The 21,154-nt window shown below is 41.0% G+C and overlaps 1 protein-coding gene across 2 annotated transcripts in view; it reads left to right on the plus strand.

Annotated features, from left to right (window-relative positions):
• SCAI (suppressor of cancer cell invasion) overlaps positions 1 to 21,154 on the plus strand; it is a 191,699-nt gene that overhangs the window by 105,932 nt on the left and 64,613 nt on the right. For both annotated transcript variants that reach the window (XM_025359040.1, XM_025359039.1), the window contains 3 exons: positions 15,756 to 15,851; positions 17,012 to 17,098; positions 18,547 to 18,645. In XM_025359040.1, the coding sequence (XP_025214825.1) occupies positions 15,756 to 15,851; positions 17,012 to 17,098; positions 18,547 to 18,645 (282 nt within the window). The remainder of the gene's footprint in view (positions 1 to 15,755; positions 15,852 to 17,011; positions 17,099 to 18,546; positions 18,646 to 21,154) is intronic.

A 21,154-nucleotide genomic window follows, 5' to 3' on the forward strand; every position in this document is an offset into this window, starting at 1 on the left:
CCACACCTGCCAAGGGTAGGCCAGGTATGGAGCAGTGAGAGGGGTGTTAGCAAATGGGCATGGGGTCTGGCCACTGTGCACAGCCAAGCAAGCTAGCTGCCGTGGTGGGGCAGGCATCTCCAGGCACTGGTGCCATACAAGGCTGCAGCTGGATTAGATGTACCTCAAGCAGCTTCCACTGCAGGCACCCACATCTGGGCGAGGGGAACATGATGGTGGTGCCCAGAAGCTTGGAGACGTCAGGAACTGCAGAGCCCCAAAGAGGATGTCACAGCCCTGTCTCAGGGAGCCCGTAGGTCTGGGCTCCCAAGAGGCCTCAGCTCTTTCTTTCTCGTCACCCACAATGTGGCAAGCAAGTGGGCATGTTTCAGTCCTGTTTGCATTACCATTTTTTGAGTTCCAAAATTTGCCAGGTCTTGAGTTCTTGTCCTGCGCCCAGGAAGAATGAGGTATGTGGACAACTGGAGGGTGAACAAGGTGGAGAGGAGCTTCATTGAGTGACAGAAGAGCTCTCAGGAGACCCCTAGTAGGTAACTCCTTTCTGCAAGCCGATTGTCCAGGCAAGTGTCCAGCTCTTAGCAGAGAGGAGACCTATAGTAGGTAGCTCCTTCCTGCAGGCAGATCATCCCAGCAAGTGTCCAGCTCTCAGAAGAAAGGAGAGCCATAGTGGGTAGCTCCTTTCTGTAGGCATGTCATACCAGAGAGGGTATGAGTCTGGCTTTCTGGGGTTTTTTGTGCTCAGAATGGAGGAAGTGTGTGCTGATTGGTCCATGGGAGACCACGGATGGGCCTGGAAAAAGCACCCTGAGTTCTCACTCTGGGCCATGGACTTCAACCAGAACTGGCAGCCTCAACCCTCCAGGCCCCCCTCCCATGCTCATCAGTACCCAAAGTCTGGAGAGGGCCGAGGCAGCAGGGAGCTTGTGTGTCAGTGCTACCATGAGCACACCCAGTCAGTTGTGACAGCTCCCAGGCTTGGCCACAACTTTGCTCCACCCCAGAGTGGGTGCCAGAAGCTGGGAGAGGCCAGGGAGCAGGAGCAGGTACTTTCAAGCATGTGGGGGCAGGGAGCTTCTTAAGACCCTGAGAACGCAGGGAAGCGTGAATCCAAAGCCGCAGCTGGGTAGCTGCAGCTGGGCCCAGGAGCGCTGGACTCCCGCCCCTCCAACTCAGTAGGTGGCCTGGCTTCCACCTGTTCCTGGCCTCCGCCCATTCTGCAGAGCATGCAGCCCTGGTCACAACTCCCCCACTGCAGTTGGCATCCCTGCAGCAGCTGCTCCAGATGGGCTGCCACCACCATCATAATCCCAGCTACTTGAGAGGCTAAGGCTTGAGAATCGCTTGAACCTGGGAGGAAGAGATTGCAGTGAGTGGAGATCACACCACTGTACTCCAGCTTGGACAACACAGTGAGACCCTGTCTCAAAAAAAAAATATTAGCTGAGTGTGGTGGTATGCACCTGTAGTCCCAGCTACTCAGGAGGCTGAGGCAGGAGAATTGCTTGAGCCCAGGAGTTAGAGGCTGCAGTGAGCTATGATCATGTTATTGCATACCAACTTGGAGGAATAGAGTGAGACCATGTCTTTAAAAACAAACAAACAAACAACAACAACAACAAAAAACCCACTGGATCTACCAATGGGTAAAAGCAGATACTGGTGCTAAAACAAGGAAATGCTCAATTGGGCTTTACAAGTCTCAGATGCCGTTTGGTCTGTGTTGTATACACATGAACACAGAAACATGGATTGGAACAAAGATGTCCCTGTAATATAATCCTCTCTGTTTAAACAAGAATATGTGAGTGGGGCAGTGTGCTCTTTGACTGAAAACCTGATTCAGAGAAGTTGGCTTTTTCCTTTGCCTTTGACCACAGCTTTGTTGGAGGTCAGCAGCATCCTAAGAGCCAGGGAGCAGGCCAGGCACGGTGGCTCACGCCTGTAATCCCAGCACTTTGGGAAGCCAAGTCAGGTGGATCACTTGATGTCAGGAGTTCAAGACCAGCCTGGCCAACATGGCGAAACCTCGTCTCTACTAAAAATTCAAAGCAATTAGCCGGTAGTGGTGGCAAATGCCTGTAATCCCAGCTACTCAGGAAGCTGAGGCATGAGAATTGCTTGACCTGGGAGGCAGAGGTTTGCAGTGAGTCAAGATCATGCCACTGCACCCCAGCCTGGATGAAGTGAGACTCTGTCTGGGGGGGAAAAAAAAAAAAAGCCAGGGAGCAGAATGTGATTCCAGAAAAGAACTAAGAACTTTACTTGCATACAAAATCTAGGTGGTTATTCCACATGGTAGAAAGAGGATTGGATTAGGAGGTAGGTTTGAATTTGAATCATAGCTCTACAGCTTACTGGCCATGATTCCTAAGTAACTTCCTGTATGTATGTTTCTTTTTGTATATGTATGTGTGTATATATACACACACATACTCCAGTGGAAGCTATGCATTTAGGGACTGGACTAAGGAAAGAGAAGTTAATGGAAGAGATTGTAAGGACAGAAAAAAGAGTTACAAAATGGTGAGAAAGTGGTGAACAGTGTAATGCCATAGAGAGGACTGATAAAGGAGGACTGAAAGCTGCCCCTTGGACTTGGATTTTAGGTGTACGTAGGGATCAATGATTATCTAATTCAGTTTAGTAAAGATGGGGGATTTACAGAAAATTTACAGAGATTTCCTGAGTTTTGAGATCTCAACATTACATTTGAAACATCCCTGATAATCAGGTTTAATTATTTGCACTGCATTTCTTCCTAACATAGTCTCCTGAGTTCTATTGATACAATTGAGGATTTCAATAAAGAGAGATAAGTGTCACAGTTTTACTTTCCTCCAAAATCTTGGAAAAAAGAATATGATTAGCTAATTTATAACATAGGTGCCTTTGCAAAATGTGAAATATAAGGTCATTTAAATTATGGGATAATTCAGAGCCCTATTTAATTTAATTCTGTGGACCATTAATTTCCCATCTTTGCTGACAGTAATAATGACCAAATGATATATTCAGAGTTCAAAATCAGAGTCAAGCTCTGAGTAGTAGAGGAGTTTTTTTGAAAGTCTTTATAGATTACCTTAGTTAATTTTAGATGCTGATCATATAGTGGTTCATATATTAACTTCTATGATATGTCTCATTAGGAAAAGGATGATCATAGGAGTTTTCCTATGGGAAAACTTTAAAAAATTTAAACCCTACTTTGAAAAAGAAACTGGTGTCTTGCCGGGCACGGTGGCTCAAGCCTGTAATCCCAGCACTTTGGGAGGCCGAGGCAGGTGGATCACCTGAGGTCGGGAGTTCAAGACCAGCCTGACCAACATGGAGAAACCCCGTCTCCACTAAAAATACAAAATTAGCCGGGATGGTGGCGCGTGCCTGTAATCTCAGCTACTCGGGAGGCTGAGGCAGGAGAACCGCTTGAACCCGGGAGGCGGAGGTTGCGATGAGCCGAGATCGCGCCAGTGCACTCCAGCCTGGGCAAAAAGAGCAAAACTCTGTCTCCAAAAAAAAAAAAAAAAAAGAAACTAGTGTCTTTATAAATGATTTAGACTGGAATAGTAGATGTTCTAATTTCTTTTGAGGAAAATAGTATAGCAGTTAGCTAACATTGTTCATAGCTATAAATCGGAAAATATTTATATATTACAACTTACTGTTAGGAGCCCTAGTATAGCATTTTAGATTACTTTTTATGTACTTTTAGCCTGCAAACAAAGTCCCCTTCCTTTATAAGCCTTTTTACTTGACATCTGAAATAAAACACTGACTTCTAGTTCTGTTTTCTCCCTTAACAGGATGTATTACAGAGATTTATTAATTTTATCAGTTTTGGAAACTCAAAGAAACTTGCAGGCAAATGCTTACTTGAAAAATTGCCTGAAGACTTTATATAGTATCCTTAATGAAACACAATAATTGTCAGTTGTCACAAGGTTGGTGTTGCTGACAAATGCTTGTACATAATAATACAGTCTTCCTAACAGCAGCAGCTTCATAAGAGTCTTAAAGTTTCTAGAAGCAACTTACATTTAAAAATATCTGATTAGGTCTTCCTAATGTAACCTCTCATTAGAGATCCAAGGAGACATAAAAAGATGAAAACCTACAATAAATGTGGGGAAACTAATATCTATAGTTAACCTATTTCTGTAATCTGAAATGAATTTCAGCTTATAAGGAAAATGGAAATGGATTTTTAAAATGCAGTTTTCAACTTGCTAATTCTTGCTATTGTGCCTGAAAATTTCAGGTGGGAAAACATTTTGCTTTCTTATCCATTATCTTAACATCTGGTACAAAAATGCAGATCTTTTTTCACTCTTCACTTCCACCTACAGAAATTGACCTTTCATTCATATTATGTAGCTATTCAAATTTATTAATATGAAGATATTTATTACAGCATTTTTAAAACAGGGAGGCTGGGCGCAGTGGGTCACACTTGTAATCCCAGCACTTTGGGAGGCCAAGACAGGTAGATCACTTGAGGTCAGTAGTTCAAGACCAGCCTGCCCAATATGGTGAAACCCCGTTTCTATTAAAAATACAAAAAAAAAAAATTAGCTGGCTATGGTGGTGTGCACCTGTAATTCCGTCTACTTAGGAGGCTGAGGCAGGAGAATCGCTTGAACCCAGGAGGCAGAGGTTGCGGTGAGCCAAGATTGTGCCACTGCACTCTAGCCTGGGCAGCAGAGCGAGACTCCGTCTCTAAATAAATAAATAAATAAATAAACAAAACAGGGAAAACTAGAAAGAGTATCAATGTTCATCAGGAAGATATTGATTAAATAAGTTGGTTCATTATATACTGCTTTGTACACAGTAACTATTGATATAATTCTTTATGTCTTAAACCGGATATATTCTTAAATTAAATAGACATGTTGTAGGACTTTATATGTAGTTTGATCCCATTGGTGTAAAATAATGGAAAAACTCATGTATATTCTTAAATGTGCACAGAGAAAAAAATCATTCTTTGTTGTTTGTTTCTTGAGACAGAGTCTCACCCTCACTCACCCAGGCTAGAGTGCAGTGGGCACGATTATGACTCACTGCAGCCTCGACCTCCAGGGCTCAAGCAATCGTCCCATCTCAGCCACCCAAGTAGCTGGGACCATAGGCGCCTGCCACCACACTTGGCTAATTTATTGTATTTTCTTATAGAGATGGGCTCTCCCTATGTTGCCCAGGTTGGTCTCGAACTCCTGGACTCAAGTCATCCTCCCACCTCAGCCTCCCAAAGTGCTGGGATTATAGGTGTGAGCCACAGCGCCCCGCCAAAATCATTCTTATTGGCGGTGGTTTGTGGGTAATAAAGTTGAAAGGAGAAGCAAGAGAACATTGTTTTTACTTTTTGCTTTATATACTTTACAGTATTTTGTTTTCTAAGAGACTTTTATTATTTTGATAATTGAAAAGGAAAGAAACATAAGTTCTCTGTGATAGACTGTTTGTAAAGTGATTCCCTTCCCTGAATCCATGCTTGTTACTATTTCCCTCCCACTTTGCCTCTGGGTTGGGCTAATAGATTTGCTTTGGCCAGTGGGACAGTTGCAAACATGATCCAAATACTTGAAAAATGCACATTAGAGCTCGCCTTCTCTTCTGCTGCTCTTAAAACTTGTCACCAAGCCCCATATAAACAAACCCAACCTGGTCCTGGACATTTGAGAGAAGCCACAGACCACTAGCTGTCTGAGTTGCTTGAGTGAGATCTGACTGAGACTGGCAGAACTGTCCAACTGAACTCAGCTGTAATTGCCTACCCACAGAACGATTAGCGACTACGTGGTCTTTGTTTTAAGCTTCTTGAGTTTTGAGGTGGCTTGTTATGCAGCAAAAGTTAATCGATAAAGTCTCCAGTGGTGAGATCAGCACTTGCCCTTCTGCGTTTTTACTGCTTTATGAGATACCCAGATTGCTATTTCTTTCTTTTTCTTTTTCTTTTTCTTTTTTTTTTTTTTGAGACGGAGTCCAGCTCTGTTGCCAGGCTGGAGTGCAGTGGCGTGATCTTGACTCACTACAACCTCCACCTCCCGGGTTCAAGCGATTCTCCTGCCTCTGCCTCCCAAGTAGCTGGGACTACAGATGTGTGCCACCACACCCAGCTAATTTTTTTGTATTTTTAGTAGAGATGGGGTTTCACCATGTTGGCCAGAATGGTCTGCTCTCTTGACCTCGTGATCTGCTCACCTTGGCCTCCAAAAGTGCTGGGATTACAGGTGTGAGCCACCGTGCCCGGCCCCAGTTTACTATTTCTAAAAATTAAGCAGAATGTAAGAGGGGGAGGAAATATTGTCACTGTCACAATGTACATACTGAGAGCTATGAAACCAATGAATAAAGATCAATTGGCCGGGTATAATAAACTTTCAGAAGATTGTCTTCTGTAATAAAATGCCACAGATCATGGCTTCTGTGAAAGCGCATAAAACTATAAGGAGAGAACAGGCTAAGGTTAAATAAAGCAAGAAAGATGTTCAGGAAAGCAAAAATGCAGTATCAGGATTAAAATTCACATCAAAGACAATAGAGTAAAACTGATACTTAGACAAGATGCTGTGCCTCAGGGTGACGTGACCTCAGACTAATCCTACTCATGCTTCAAAACATTTAGCTAGCGATATTCAGGAAGAACTGGAGATGATCTCTCAGTATCCTGAGAAAATGATAAATACAAAGTCAAGAGAATGAAGATGATACAACTAAAGAAGTACCAGTATTTTTGATGGAGAAATCAGAAAAGTTGCAATAGAAAAAATAAAGATGAAATTTTAAAAAACATTCTACAGCATTTGGAAAACATCTAGGTAAGCAGATCAAGAGGACATATTCAGAAAACATGCTGGTTTGAGGGAAAAATTATTTGGAGACACACAGCTGCTGGCCAAGAAATAGCTCAAAAGGAAATCGTAAATTAGATGTCATGGTATTACAGGCTTGGTGAACTACTGATGTGCGCTGCACCCAGTTTATCTCAAGAAAAACATTTTAACAAAACGTAGCAGCTTGAGCTAGCCACACTGATAGGCCTTGTTTTGTGGCTTTCTCAATGATGCTTTAAAAGGAAACAGTTTCATTTGAATTATTCCTTTTCTTTTTTTTGAGGTAGAGTCTTGTTGGACTGCAGTGGCGCAATCATGGCTCACTGCAGCTTTGACCTCCTGGGCTCAATTGAGCCTCCCATCTCAGCTCCACGAGTAGCTAGCAGTACAGGCCTGTGCCACCATGCCTGGCTGATTTGTGTATTTTTTGTAGAGACAGGGTTTTGCCATGTTGCCCAGGCTGGGCATGCCCAGGCTCAAGTGATCTGCCCACCTTGGCCCCTCAAAGTGCTGGGATTGCAGGCAGGCATGAGCCACTGCACTGACCTGTTATTTCTTATTTTGATGGCCCCAAAAAATGGGCACAAGAAATTTTTTTTTTTCTCCTCAGATGGAGTTTCACTCTTGTCGCCCAGGCTGGAGTGCAGTGGCACAATCTCGGCTCACTGCAACCTCTGCCTCCCAGGTTCAAGCAATTCTCCTGCCTCAGCCTCCAAAGTAGCTGGGATTACAGGCGCCCACCACCACACCCGACTAATTTTTTGTGTTTTTGGTAGAGACAGGTTTTCACCATGTTGGCCAGGCTGGTCTCAAATTCCTGACCTCAAATGATCCACCCGCCTCGGTCTCCCAATGTGCTGGTATTACAGGCTTGAGCCACTGCACGTGGCCAAGAAATTCTTCTATAAAACCCTTTCCTTCAGGCAGTTAGATCACTAATAGTCTTAGACAGCCAATGAAACAGAAATATAATTTCCTTATTTAAGGTGACAAATATGACCAGGAAACAGTCTGGCAAGAAATACACTAAAATATTAAATGGAAATTGGTAGATCATGGGATTGTTCTTTTTCATCTTGTACTTTTTTTTCTTTTTTCTTTTTTTGTAGGGATAGAGTCTTACTTTATTGCCCAGGCTGGTCTTGACCTCCTTGGCTCAAATGATACTCTCACTTCAGCCTCCCGAGGAACTGGGACCGTAGGCATGTAGTCCCACCAGGCCTGGCTAATGTGTGTGGTTTTTTTGTTTTTTTTTTTTTTTTTTAATGAGACAGAAGTTTTGCTCTTGTTGCCCAGGGCTGGAGTGCAGTGGTGCGGTCTTCGCTCACTGCAACTTCTGCTTCCCAAGTTCAAGCGATTCTCCTGCCTCAGCCTCCTAAGTAGCTGGGATTACGGGCACCTGCCACCACACCCGGCTAATTTTTGTCTTTTTAGTAGAGACAGGGTTTCACCATATTGGCCAGGATGGTCTGGAACTCCTGACCTCAGGTGATCAGCATGCCTCGGCCTCCCAAAGTGCTGGGATTACTCAGGCATGAGTTAGTGTGCCTGGCCTGCCTGGATAATTTTTTTAAAAATGTTTTGAAGAGATAAGGTCTCTCCATGTTTCCCAATATGGTCTTGAACTTCTGGGTTCAAGTGCTCTTCCCGCCTTAGCCTCCCCAAGTGTTGAGATTGCAGGCATGAGCCATCATGCCCGGCTACTTTTTTCTCAATGTGTTTATTTAAAACTTCTTTTTCAAAATAACATATCTGTATGCATACATGCACAATTATATGCTTGTAAGTAAATAAAGGAGGACTTTCTCGGAATGAAGACCTAGGTTATTTGGAATAGAAGTGGAGGAGACTTACTCTATACATACCTTTTGTGCTCTTTGAATTTTATGCTATGTGTATAAATTGCCAATTCAAAAAATGAATTAAAATATAACCTCGTAATTAAAAACATGAGTTTTACAAGGTGAAATAATATAAAAGGGCTTACACTATGAAGTAGTATTGTCTAAAACATCCTTCTCACCTAGAGTCCTCATTGTTCAGAGGCAATCACTTTTGATTCTTTCTGATTTTAGTTTTCCTGGCATTTACTTTCATTTTTCAAATATACTTTTATCACTCTTTCTTGGTTTATTAATTTATACATTCTCCTTTGATATCCTGCCACAATAAATGAAAACTTCATTTACCTAAAGGCTACTCCTTTCCCTGCCCCATAGAAATAGTAGCAGGAAGGCCAGGCGTGGTGGCTCACGCCTGTCATCCCAGCACTTTGGGAGGCGGAGGCGGGCGGATCACGAGGTCAAGAGATCGAAACCACAGTGAAACCCTGTCTCTACTGAAAATACAAAAAAATTAGCTGGCTGCAGTGGCGGGCACCTGTAGTCCCAGCTACTCTGGAGGCTGAGGCAGGAGAGTGACGTGAACCTGGGAGGCGGAGCTTGCAGTGAGCCGAGATCATGCCACTGCACTCCAGCGCCACTGCACTCGATAGAGCAAGGCTCCGGTCAAAAAATAAAAATAATAATAAGCAAACAAATAAATAAAAGAAATAGTAGCAGGAATAAGAATACTAATAGCAACTAACATTTATTAGTGCTTACTTTATGCCAGGCCTCTTTCAAGTGATTCACACATACTGTCTAATCCCCACCATACCCTCTGAATTTATGTTACCACTATTCTCGGTTTTCCCATTATTCATTTTATTTTATTTATTTATTTTTAAGACAGGGACTCCCTTTGTTGCCCAGGCTGGAGTGCAGTGGTGCAATGATGGCTCATTGCAGCCTCAACCTCCTGAGCTGAAGCAGTCATCCCGCCTCAGCCCCCAGAGTAGCTGGGACAACAAGCACGGCTAATTTCTTTTTAAAGTAAAAACAAGTTTATTAGAGAAGTAAAGAAAGAAAAGAATGGCTACTCTGTAGGTTGGCTAATTTTTAAATTTTTTTGTAGAGACAGGGTCTCACTTTTTTGACCATGGTGGTCTCGAACTCCTGGCCTCAAATGATCCTCCTGACTTGGCCTCCCAAAGTGCTAGGATTGCAGGCTTGAGTCACTGTGCCTGGCCCATTATTCATTTTATTAATCATATTGTCAGCTACCGGCAGCACACTTTTTAAATGCTAATCATAGATGATAGTATTATCTAATTTTTTTGTGTTTTTACTAGGTGTTGTATATTGTTCTTAGCTCTTACCTGTATTAACTCACTAACTCTTGTCATCAAACCTATGGTCTAGGCTCTATTATTATTATTCCCATTTTATAAATGAGGAACTAAGGCATAAAGTTTACTCTGTGTAAGATTGGGTAGACAATTATTGGTACCAAGCCAGCCTGACTTCAAAACCCAGTCCTTTAACCCATCCATACACCGTATTGATGGTATCCCTTTGATTCCATTTTGTAAGGTAAATTTTCATTCCCACTACTTTCATCATCTTTTCTATTTTTTCTTTGTTTTCTTTGTTTCTTTTCTTTTTTTCTTTCTTTTTCTTTTTCTTTTTTTTTTTAAAGATAGAGTCTCACTCTGTTGCCTAGGCTAGAGCACAGTGGTATGATCACAGCTCACTGCAGCCCCGACCTCCTGGACTCTAACGATTCTCCTGCCTCAGCCTCCAAGTAGCTGGGACCACAGGTGCATGCCACCACACCTGGCTATTTTTTTTTTCATTTTTGCTAGAGACAGGGTCTCACTTTGTTGCCCTGGCTGGTCTTGAACTCCTGGGTTCAAGCAGTCCTCCCATCTCAGCCTCCCAAAGTGCTGGGATTACAAGCATGAGCCACCACTCCCAGCCTCTCTTCTTTTCTCATGCTTAGTTTTGGTCAGTTATAACTTCATGTTTTTATTTCACAGAACATAAAATTTATTTACCATTCTATAATCATAGTTAAATATTTTGTGTTTGATCTATACATGGATTCTAAAAGTTGAAAACAGATAATAAATAATATTTTGACATATAACTATGTAAATATTATACATAGCAAAGCCAGGAATTGAGGAATGATCTTCCCTTCTCTGTAGTTCCAGTGTATATCTCAAATGAATTCATCCTTACATTCACATTCAGATGGATCACTCTTTTTTACACTATTTGTTTTGGGGGTTTGTTCATTTTGAGACAGGTCTTGCTATGTTGCCCATCCTAGAGTACAGTGGCATGATCACAGCTCACTGCAGACTTGATCTTCAGGCTCGATGAATCCTCCCATCTCAGCCTCCTGAGTAACTGGGACTACAGGTGTGTGCCACTACACCTGGCTAATTTATTTTTTATTTTTATTTTTTATTTTTGTAGAGACTGTGTTTTGCCATGTTGTCCAGCCTGGACTCGAACTCCTAGGCTCGAGCTGTCTGCCTGCCTAGGTCTCCCAAAGTGCTGGGACTACAGACAGGAGCTGCTGTACCCTGCCCTGTTTTTCTTTTGTAAACTCTCTGGGTTGAGTCCTTTCACATGTGGTTCCTTTCTCATGTTTTCCAGGTTCCAGCTTTCTTCACTCTTTTATATGGAAGGCACTAGGCTGGACATTTGCAGTTTGCCCTTCCAGGTCTACTCTTTTGCTGCTTCTCCTACCCTGGGAGACTAACCTTTGTAGGCTGCTCCAACTGATACTTTTGCCCTCTGTCTTCCAGTTGGGCTCCACCAATGGAAAGGGTCAGCAGGAAGTTGGAGGGCAGGAGTAGAGTGAGCACAGATGTGGATTTCGCCAGCTCCCTCCCTTAAGTTTTGGGAACTGCCCGTTCCCCCTGCTGCACCAGGCCTAAGGGATAGTAATTTAGCCACAGGTCCTTCAAGTGTTCCTTGTTGGTTTCCCTTGACTCTGTTCACATCTTTGTAGCCTCTTTGTTAAACTCTTCCCAGTGACCCACTTGGTGTGTCATCTTTTTCCCGCCAGGATTTTGATTAGTAGGAAGTAATAATATTGATATTTCTTCATCTAATAATGATATTTCTTCATCAAGTGTTGTTCTTTCAGAAGTTTCTTGAAATCTCTCATCTACTGATTGCCTCCCTCTCTTTATTTCTATATGGAGCCTCGAGAGAGAAGATAAAATTACATGCTCAGTCCATCATGTATTGCTTTTTAAATTATATTACTGTTTTTAAAAAGAACATCTTTATTGGGGTATTCAAATATCTTACAAGTTACCTTTAGGAAGTATACAACTCAGTGGTTTTTAGTATCCTCACAGGTTATGTGCAGTCAATTTTAGAACACAGTTTAGTCACTACAGTCAATTTTAGAACATTCATTATCCCCAAAAGAACCCTGTACCCATTAGCAGTTATTATCTTTACTTTTTAAATGTGGGAAATAAACCTACATAAAAGGACCAGAAAAACGTGATGCTCTTGAGTTGTATAAACTGACTCCAGCCTACCTGTTATGCCTTATTTTCTTTGTTGTTGTTGTTATGCCTTATTTTCTACTAGTTCCATAATACATCATTTGTTTAATTCAGGCTATTTTCCTACTTGTGCTACAAAGTGTTATTAACTTATAATTGTCAGTTTTCTAGACTCCTTATTACTTTTATTCAGTGTCATGTAATTTAGTACTTATTTGCAGTTTTTTCTACATATGTGATCATATTTTCTGTCTATTAAACCAATGATCCTATTAATTGAATAGATCACTTTTCACATTACTTTATATGGCCTTCATAATTCTTAGCACTTGATAGAATAATATTAGTAGACTGGGTGCAGTGGCTCATAACCTGTAATCCCAATACTTTGGGAGGCCAAGGTGGGTGGATCACCTGAGGTCAGGAGTTCAAGACCAGCCTGGCCAACATGGTGAAACCCCTTCTCTACTTAAAAAATACAAAAATTAACCAGGCATGGTGACGGGCACCTGTAATCCCAGCTACTTTGGAGGCTGAGGTAGGAGAATTGCTTGAACCCAGGAGGTGGAGGTTGCAGTGAGCTGAGATAGCACCACTGCACTCCAGCCTGCACAACAGAGTGAGACTCCATCTCAAAAAACAAACAAACAAAAAAAGCATAATATTAGTAATCAGGTTTTCTTCTTCCATTGAGTGTCTTCACAATACACCTTGCCTAACAGCAAGGTAGGTGACACCAATAGCAAGATATCCCGATGGTGCAAAAGGAAAGCTACCCAGAGGCTGGGCATGGTGGCTCATGCCTGTAATCCCAGCACTTTAGGAGGCCGAGGCAGGTGGATCACCTAAGGTCAGGAGTTCAAGACCAGCCTGACCAACATGGCGAAACCCTGTCTCTACTAAAAATACAAAAATTAGCCATGCATGGTGGCATGTGCTTGTAGTCCTAGCTACTCAGAAGGCTGTGGCAGGAGAATCACTTGAACCCAGGAAGTGGAGGTTGCAGTGAGCTGAGATCATGCCACTGCACTCCAGCCTAGTGACAGATAGAGACTCCGTCTCAAAAAAAAAAAAAAATAAAATAAAATAAAATAAAATTCATTTTACTACTCAACATTTGAGTGTTTTCTCTGTTTTAAATATTTCTGTAGACGTTTTAGTTATAGGGATCAATATAAATACAGCCTGTACTTCTTTTCTTAATTGAAAATAGTGCTAGTGGTGGTCATAGGGGTACTGATTTAGACAGTTGAATTAGCACAACAAAGGTAGACAGAAAAACTCAGAGAAAGGGGTAGGGGTCCCAGAAAGAAAAACATGTATTTTACCTGGTAACCCTAAATAGAAGAGACTGGCTCTAAATTGTTCATCTGTGAATCTGCTGATGGTACCTAGGGGTCATTGTACTGTTCTCTCTACTTTTGTGTATGTTTGAAATTTTCCATCATAAAAAAATTAAAAGATATAACTTTAAAAATCGATACCTTTCACAAAAACAATGAAAATTTGAGACCTTACAGTAATATGAACCAGGAAATATAGGACCTTTATGGAAAGAGTTAAAAATGTATTTAATGACAATGTTTGTACCATAAATGGAAAGAAATGCTATTGACAAAATTAGAAAAAATACAAATTCCCCAAATTGATCTCTAGATTTATTCGCTTACCACTAAATTCAATGAATGTGTTGCTCCTTTTTTTTTTTTTTTTTAAAGTAACTTCAATAGTACAAATCTTGTGAAATGTAGTTGACTCTTTATAATTTGATTCAAGTTAGCTCCATGTACCAATAGCCATACCCTAAATTCTTTGAGACACGTCTGTCTTCTAGACTTTATTAGAGATACCTTGAGTTTATCATGTTTCTACAAGACAGCCAAATTCTTAAATACCTTTCCCGAATCTATTTTGTCCCACTGAAGAAAGGTACTTGGGGCCATCTTCCATCTGTTCACAGACTTTAATGAAGAAGTTTTGCCCTTGAAAATGAGGCTGAATTGTAATTGGCATTTATGGGTGGCATTTCTCAATTATATCTTTTACAGTTATGCAGTAGTAATTGTTGTATCGTTCAGTCTTGTAAGTTCTTGAATTTCTGAATTTTCTCTTTTTCTTTTCAACTCCGCTTGCAGCTAATTCTTTTCTGAGTTCATCTTTTTCTCCCAGTATTTTAAGTGTAGCCAGTAGCATCCAGGGCTAGCAACACACTGTTTCCCAACCTCTGTGTATAAATCAGCAAGTTCATTAATCATATTATCTGCTTTCTCAGTTTTCTCAGGCAAATGCAGTGTTACCATTGCATTAGATAGGTCATCATTGTTTCCAGCCTTCAGTAACAGTTACTTGCTACTCAGTCGCAGTTGCAGGTGTCACGTATGTTACATGTTTGTTATGGCGATAACCTACTCCTGTTAACAGTTTCTGGACTAGCTTTTCCTAAGTAAGGCTGCTGTAACAACCCTCACATTGTATGTAGTGCCTTCCTACAGTAGAGATGTATTTCTGGCTCCCATGTTAGCTACAAGTTGTCTGTGGTTTTGGGGCTCTGTTAAATGTGTCTTAGTGTTCCAGACTGAGGAACAGCCCTGTCTTTGTCTTAGGTCAGAGGGAAAATTGAAAATGCCGAAACACTCAGTGCTCTTCATCTTCTCGTGAGATATGATATAAATAACTTACAATTATATTTCATTAGCCAAAGTAAGTTAATATGGCCAGGCCCAATGTTTGTATGGTAGGGAGTATTTGCCTCTCAAAGACTGTGCTATAGGCCGGGCACGGTGGCTCAAGCCTGTAATCCCAGCACTTTGGGAGGCCGAGACGGGCGGATCACGAGGTCAGGAGATCGAAATCATCCTGGCTAACACCGTGAAACCCCGTCTCTACTAAAAAATACGAAAAACTAGCTGGGCGAGGTGGTGGGCACCTGTAGTCCCAGCTACTCGGGAGGCTGAGGCAGGAGAATGGCTTGGACCCGGGAGGCGGAGCTTGCAGTGAGCCGAGAAGATCATGCCACTGCACTCCAGGCTGGGTGACAGAGCGAGACTCCGTCTCAAAAAAAAAAAAAAAAAAAAAAAGACTGTGCTATAAGTCACCAGATTCAAGGACAGGGTTGTATATTTATCTTATAGGGAGAGGGTAGAATAGTGTAGAACTTAATACCATCTACATATCCATTTCTAGGTATATTTTCTAAAGCAGTGTTTTTCAAACATTCAGCTGAGTTCTTAGCTGAAGATAAACATTTGGAAGTTGTCAGTATATAAGTGAGTGTGAATAAGATCACCCAGGAAAAGGGAGGAGAGTACCAGAAACCTCATGGGAGAGGCATCTGCAAAGAGCACTAAGAACAACCTGTCAGAAGTAGGGAGGAGAATAGGAAAAGAGCATGCGTGTCCTGGACCCTAATTATAGAATTATTTCTGCTCCAAAAAGTGTAACTTTTTTTAAAAAAAGAAAGCCTGAATGCAAGCATTTTACATCTATCTGGTTTGTACCATCACAAGACTTAATTTCCAAATAGCATAAGAAGTTTAATATTAATATATACTCATTTACTATTACAGAGATTTGCCACAATATGGACAGAAGCAGTGGCAGTCCTATTTTGGAAGAACTTTTGATGTTTACACCAAACTCTGGAAGTTCCAGCAGCAGCATCGGTAAATGAATTTCATAGTTAAAGGAGAGCAAAGGCCTGTTTTGTATTAGTCACAGTTTTTATCTTCACTACTTCAGTGCTTTTTATCTTGGTGCTTTTTCTTTTTTTTCACCAAAGCAAAGGTAAATCTTGGTGCTTTTAAAATAACATATTTCATCTTTATAACCCAAATGAAAACAAATTTATTTCTTTCCTATTTATGTAAGATTTTAAAATGTATGGCCAGGCATGGTGGCTCATGCCTGTAAACCCAGCATTTTGGGAGGCCAAGGTGGGAGGATTGCTTGAGCTCAGGAGTTTGAGACCAGCCTGGGCAGCATGGCTAAACCCTATCTCTACAAAAATTAGCCAGGTGTGGTGGTGTGCAGCTGTAATCCCAGCTACTCAGGAGGCTGTGGCACGAAAATCACTTGAACCCTGAAGGGGGAGGTTGCAGTGAGCTGAGATTACGTCACTGCACTCCACCTTGTGCAACAGAGAGAGACCCTGTCTCAAATAAATAAATAAATAAATGAAAATAAATAATAAAATAAGGCTGGGTGCAGTGGCTCATGCCTGTAATCCCAGCACTTTAGGAGGCTGAGGTGGGTGGATAACTTGAGGGTCAGGAGTTCGAGACCAGCCTGGCTAACATGACGAAACCCCGTCTCTACTAAAAATACAAAAATTAGTTGGGCATGGTGGTGCACACCTCTAATCGCAGCTACTCAGGAGACTGAGGCAGCAGAATCACTTGAACCCGAGAGGCGGAGGTTGCAGTGAGCCCAGATCATGCCACTGCACGCCAGCCTGGGCAACAGAGCCACACTTTGTCTCAAAAAAAAAAAAGTAACATTCTTGTCTGATTTTTAAAGACAATATTATATGTGGAATATTATATGTGGAATGGTTCAGATCAACTGGAGCATAGGTAGGATGATTTATGGTTTCATTCTAAAATACATGTTTATTGGCCAAAGTAGTTTCTTTTTATATTTCAACTTATAAATAGACATTTAATAAATGCTTTTTAAATTTAATGGAATGACTATGTTGAAATCTAATGAAAAATTCATTAGCTTTGCTGAATTGGATGGTATTTTATCCTATTGAATTTACAGATTTGATTAGTTTTGGAATTTATAGACTCATTTCTATTTTCTTGTATCCTATATAAAACAGACAAGTCTTGGATAATCGGTATGGCTTGAAGCGCTGGCAAATAGGAGAAATTGCTTCCAAGATTGGGCAGCTATACTATCATTATTAGTAAGTAAATTACACATGGAAAGAGTCAAGTGTTGTCTGATTAAAACATAGCATGCAGAAGTATACATAGTATACTCATTGCTAGGCATGAAAATTGTGAGTTACAAATGAAACCCTAGTAGTTCGGGCCAGATTGATCAAGACAATGTTGTGCAATAACCTTCCATAGTCAAAGTACTATTTGTTTTAAAGGCTTGCCTCCCAAACACTTCATTTGGTCAGACTCATTTATAACTTAAAAATTTGATCTTGGTTTTAGATAAATGATTAATACTAAAGGATTTATTGTTCTTACAGCTTCACTTGTCTTAATAATGTGTAGCATTATATTGTAACTTAATGAATGATTTTCAGAAGGATACTTTAAAAAACTCATATTTGCAGGATATGTTTGAAAGATATTTTTTATTATATCCTTAGAGCACTAACATCTGTATAGTCCCATCCCTGAGCTCAGAAAACAAGAAGGATCCTTTTAGGAATCTAAATCTTATTATCCCAAAGTGATGATCAGGTATACAATAAAAAAGACTTGGACCATTTGTAATCTAAAAGGCAATAAAATGGCTGGGTGTGGTGGCTCACGCCTGTAATCCTAGCACTTTGGGAGGCCAAGGCAGGTGGCTCACCTGAGGTCAGGAGTTTGAGACCAGCCTGGTGAAACCCCATCTCTACTAAAAAGACAAAATTAGCCAGGCGTGGTGCTGGATGCCTGTAATCCCAGCTGCACAGGAGGCTGAGGCAGGAGAATTGCTTGAACCTGGGAGGCAGAGGTTGCAGTGAGCCGAGATCATGCCATTGGCACTCCAGCCTGGGCAACAAGACTGAAACTGTCTCAAAAAATAAAAAATTAAAAAAAAAAAAGACAATAAAACTTCTTCCATTTCCTACATTTTGGCATACCATTCCAAATTCCCACCATTAAAATCACTCTTTTGGGTAGAATATTTTCTTAAAAAGTCCCTTGTAAAACTAGAAATGTGTTTTCTCGGGTAGAAATATTTTCTTAAAAAGTCCCTTGTAAAACATAATTCATTAACATCTCCTGAAGATTAATATGGATTAGTGCATTCCTCAGTTCTGTGAGGAAAAAAATTAAAGAAATGGGCCAAAGGACTGTATGGATTTGAGGAAGTGGCCTAGTCCTGGGAGATAAGGATTTCACTGGATGGAATGCTGTTTGAGACACTTCAGGGAAGGAGGGTAATGTGTAATATGGGTTGGCATCAAAAAAGGCTTGGATGCAGCGAGGAGGTTTTTCAAAAATTTTAATTATTATTTTTTATGCATTTTAAGGGTGATATTGCCTTGCCGATTCAAATTTAGGACAGTCATTCCCACCCCCTCACCCCACGAGATAGAGGAATACAGCAGTATATAGAACAAGTATTTACTGTGGTGAAGAGTCTCTGACACTGTCATATTTAAAAATGTATTTTTTCTCATAGCTTACGCACATCTGAAACCAGCTATCTGAATGAGGCTTTTTCCTTCTATTCTGCAATCAGACAGAGATCATATTATTCTCAAGTCAATAAAGAAGACAGGTATGTATCTGCTATGTTTTTAGAAAGATGAGGATAAAACACTCAGTCTTTAGTCTGCATGGAAATTGTGTGGAAAAGCTTACATTTGTTTATAACTTGCACTCATTTACCAGACTTTATTGAGTGCCTACTATGTAGTAGACCTTCAAAAGCATAGAGAGGTATATGTTACCTAAGCAATAAACATCAAAGATGTTGTAACAGATGTCACAATACCAAAGGAGGGTTGGGTTATTGTTGTACAAGGGATTGACTTCACACAGATTTAATACAAAAGAAATGACTCCAAAACAAGGCTTAGCTAATAACATTTATTCTTTAGCCTGTGTAATCTTAATTCATGTCTCTTCAAAAGCCTGGTGACAACTGTCATGTAGGACCAGGGAATAGCCTGCTAATATTGTTTGAATTTTCTCTGTTTCTCTTTTTTTTTGAGATGGAGTCTCGCTGTGTCGCCCAGGCTGGAGTACAGTGGTACGATCTCAACTCACTGCAACCTCCATTTCCGCCTCCTGGGTTCAAGCAATTATCCTGCCTCAGCATCCCAAGTAGCTGGGATTACAGGCTTGTGCCACCACCCCCGGCTAATTTTTTTGTAGTTTTTACTAGAGATGGGGTTTCACCGCATTGGCCAGGCTGGTCTCGAACTCTTGACCTCACGTGATCCACCCACCTTAGCCTTGCAAAGTGCTGGAATTACAGGCATGAGCCACCATACCCAGCCTGGATTTTGATTTTGTTAATTCCAGATGAGTATGAAATTGTGGAAGAAGTCAGAGATCTTTTGGAGAATCTTTCTTGCTAGCATTCTGGGAATTGTTGGATGAGAAAGTTCAGGCACAGAAGGTCTGAATATTCTCTCTACCCCAGCAACAGAACTCACAGTTTTTATTATATGGTGAAAAGATTATATTCTCTTAGCAATAGAAGAAAACAGTTTTGACATGTTTTTCTCGAGAACACTTTGTGGTTAACTGTTGTAAGCTTTCCAACTAAACAGTGACATTTTGGGGAAAGCCCCACTCTTGTAAATCTCTTTAATTTCCTTGCATGTCTTGTTCAGACTTGTCTAGGGGCGTTTGCATGGCACATGTAAGGGGTGCAGATGCTGGAATGTACATTTTTCATATCTTTTTGTCATCCCCTTACATCAGAAGTTCCATCAATTACTTTTCCCTTAGGTTTTCCTATAGTTTGCTTCACATATTTTCAATACAGATGTATTTCCTCCAATCCTAATTTTAAAAAAATTATTGCTATGCTATTTGTCTTAATTCTTGGTGAGATAAATTATATCTTAAAAAATGCAAAAGAGCTGTGTAACATTTTATCAGCATTAAAAATACATATAAGCAGAGAACTATTTTAAGTAATAGCAAAACACCTTGTATAATTTACTTTTCTGCATTTTCTAATTTGACAAAAGGGAAATTGGCTTTAATCTTAATATCCAACAGTTTGATTTCTTGCCATAATTTTGTGCCTTAATAACAAACATCCAATTTGAATTGTTTTCCTGTGCAGTTTCCTAGATCAGGGCATATTATTTAGAAGTAGGATTATTTGGAATCGGGATGACAAAAACTCTTGCTTTGTGCCAGTAAATTAGAATCAAAGGACAATCTGGTGTGCAAATCCCTGACCTTGCTGTGTGTGGTTAGGAGGGTCTTTGTTCAGTTGGTAGGTTGTTTCTTAGTTCACACAGGGTAAGAGTGCCAGTCAAGATTGCAATCAGCAACAGCTGCTAAAATCAAGAGCCAGGAGAGAAAACCAAGTAAGGAAGTATTCCACAATTTCACAGTTCATTTAAAAGGCAAAAATCTTCACTCCTCAAAAGGAACAAGTTCTCTCTGCACTGTCTCAGCAGCTAAGGATTATGTTGAGACCAGGAGGAATAAGTAGTTTGTTCCAGCAATCTCAAGGTTAGTGTCTGTCACTAAGCATAGACCACTCCCAGAACATCTCGTTCTATGGGTCCATCGTACTTAGGAGAGGAGATATTACCATACAGCCACTCCTCCTAGGAGCTGCACACCCCAATTCTGTTGTAAATGGCCAAAGCTGAACCTGGTTGGATATGGAGAAGGTGAAGATTCTGAATACCCAGGAGGTTGTGGGAGATGTTACAGTGAGCCACCTGGAAGAACAGAGTTTCCTAGGCAAATATGTAGTTAAAGAGTCAGGGTCTTGTAAGTAGTGAGCCTAGCAGGTTGGACACGGCTGGAATTCTGGAGTCCAGAAGTTTGATAAGAGCTTAAAAAAAAAGCCGAGTGCAGTGGCTCACACCTATAATACCAGCACTTTGGGAGGCCAAGGCAGGTGGATTATGAGGTTAGGAGATCGAGACCATCCTGGCTAACATGGTGAAACCCTCTCTCTACTAAAAATACAAAAAATTAGCCAGGCGTGGTGGCACGCACCTGTTGTCCCAGGTACTCGGGAGGCTGAGGCACAAGAATCACTTGAACCCGGGAGGCAGAGGTTGCAGTGAGCCAAGATGGCGCCACTG

This window comes from Theropithecus gelada, chromosome 15, assembly GCF_003255815.1.
Source record: "Theropithecus gelada isolate Dixy chromosome 15, Tgel_1.0, whole genome shotgun sequence".
NCBI lineage: Eukaryota > Metazoa > Chordata > Mammalia > Primates > Cercopithecidae > Theropithecus > Theropithecus gelada.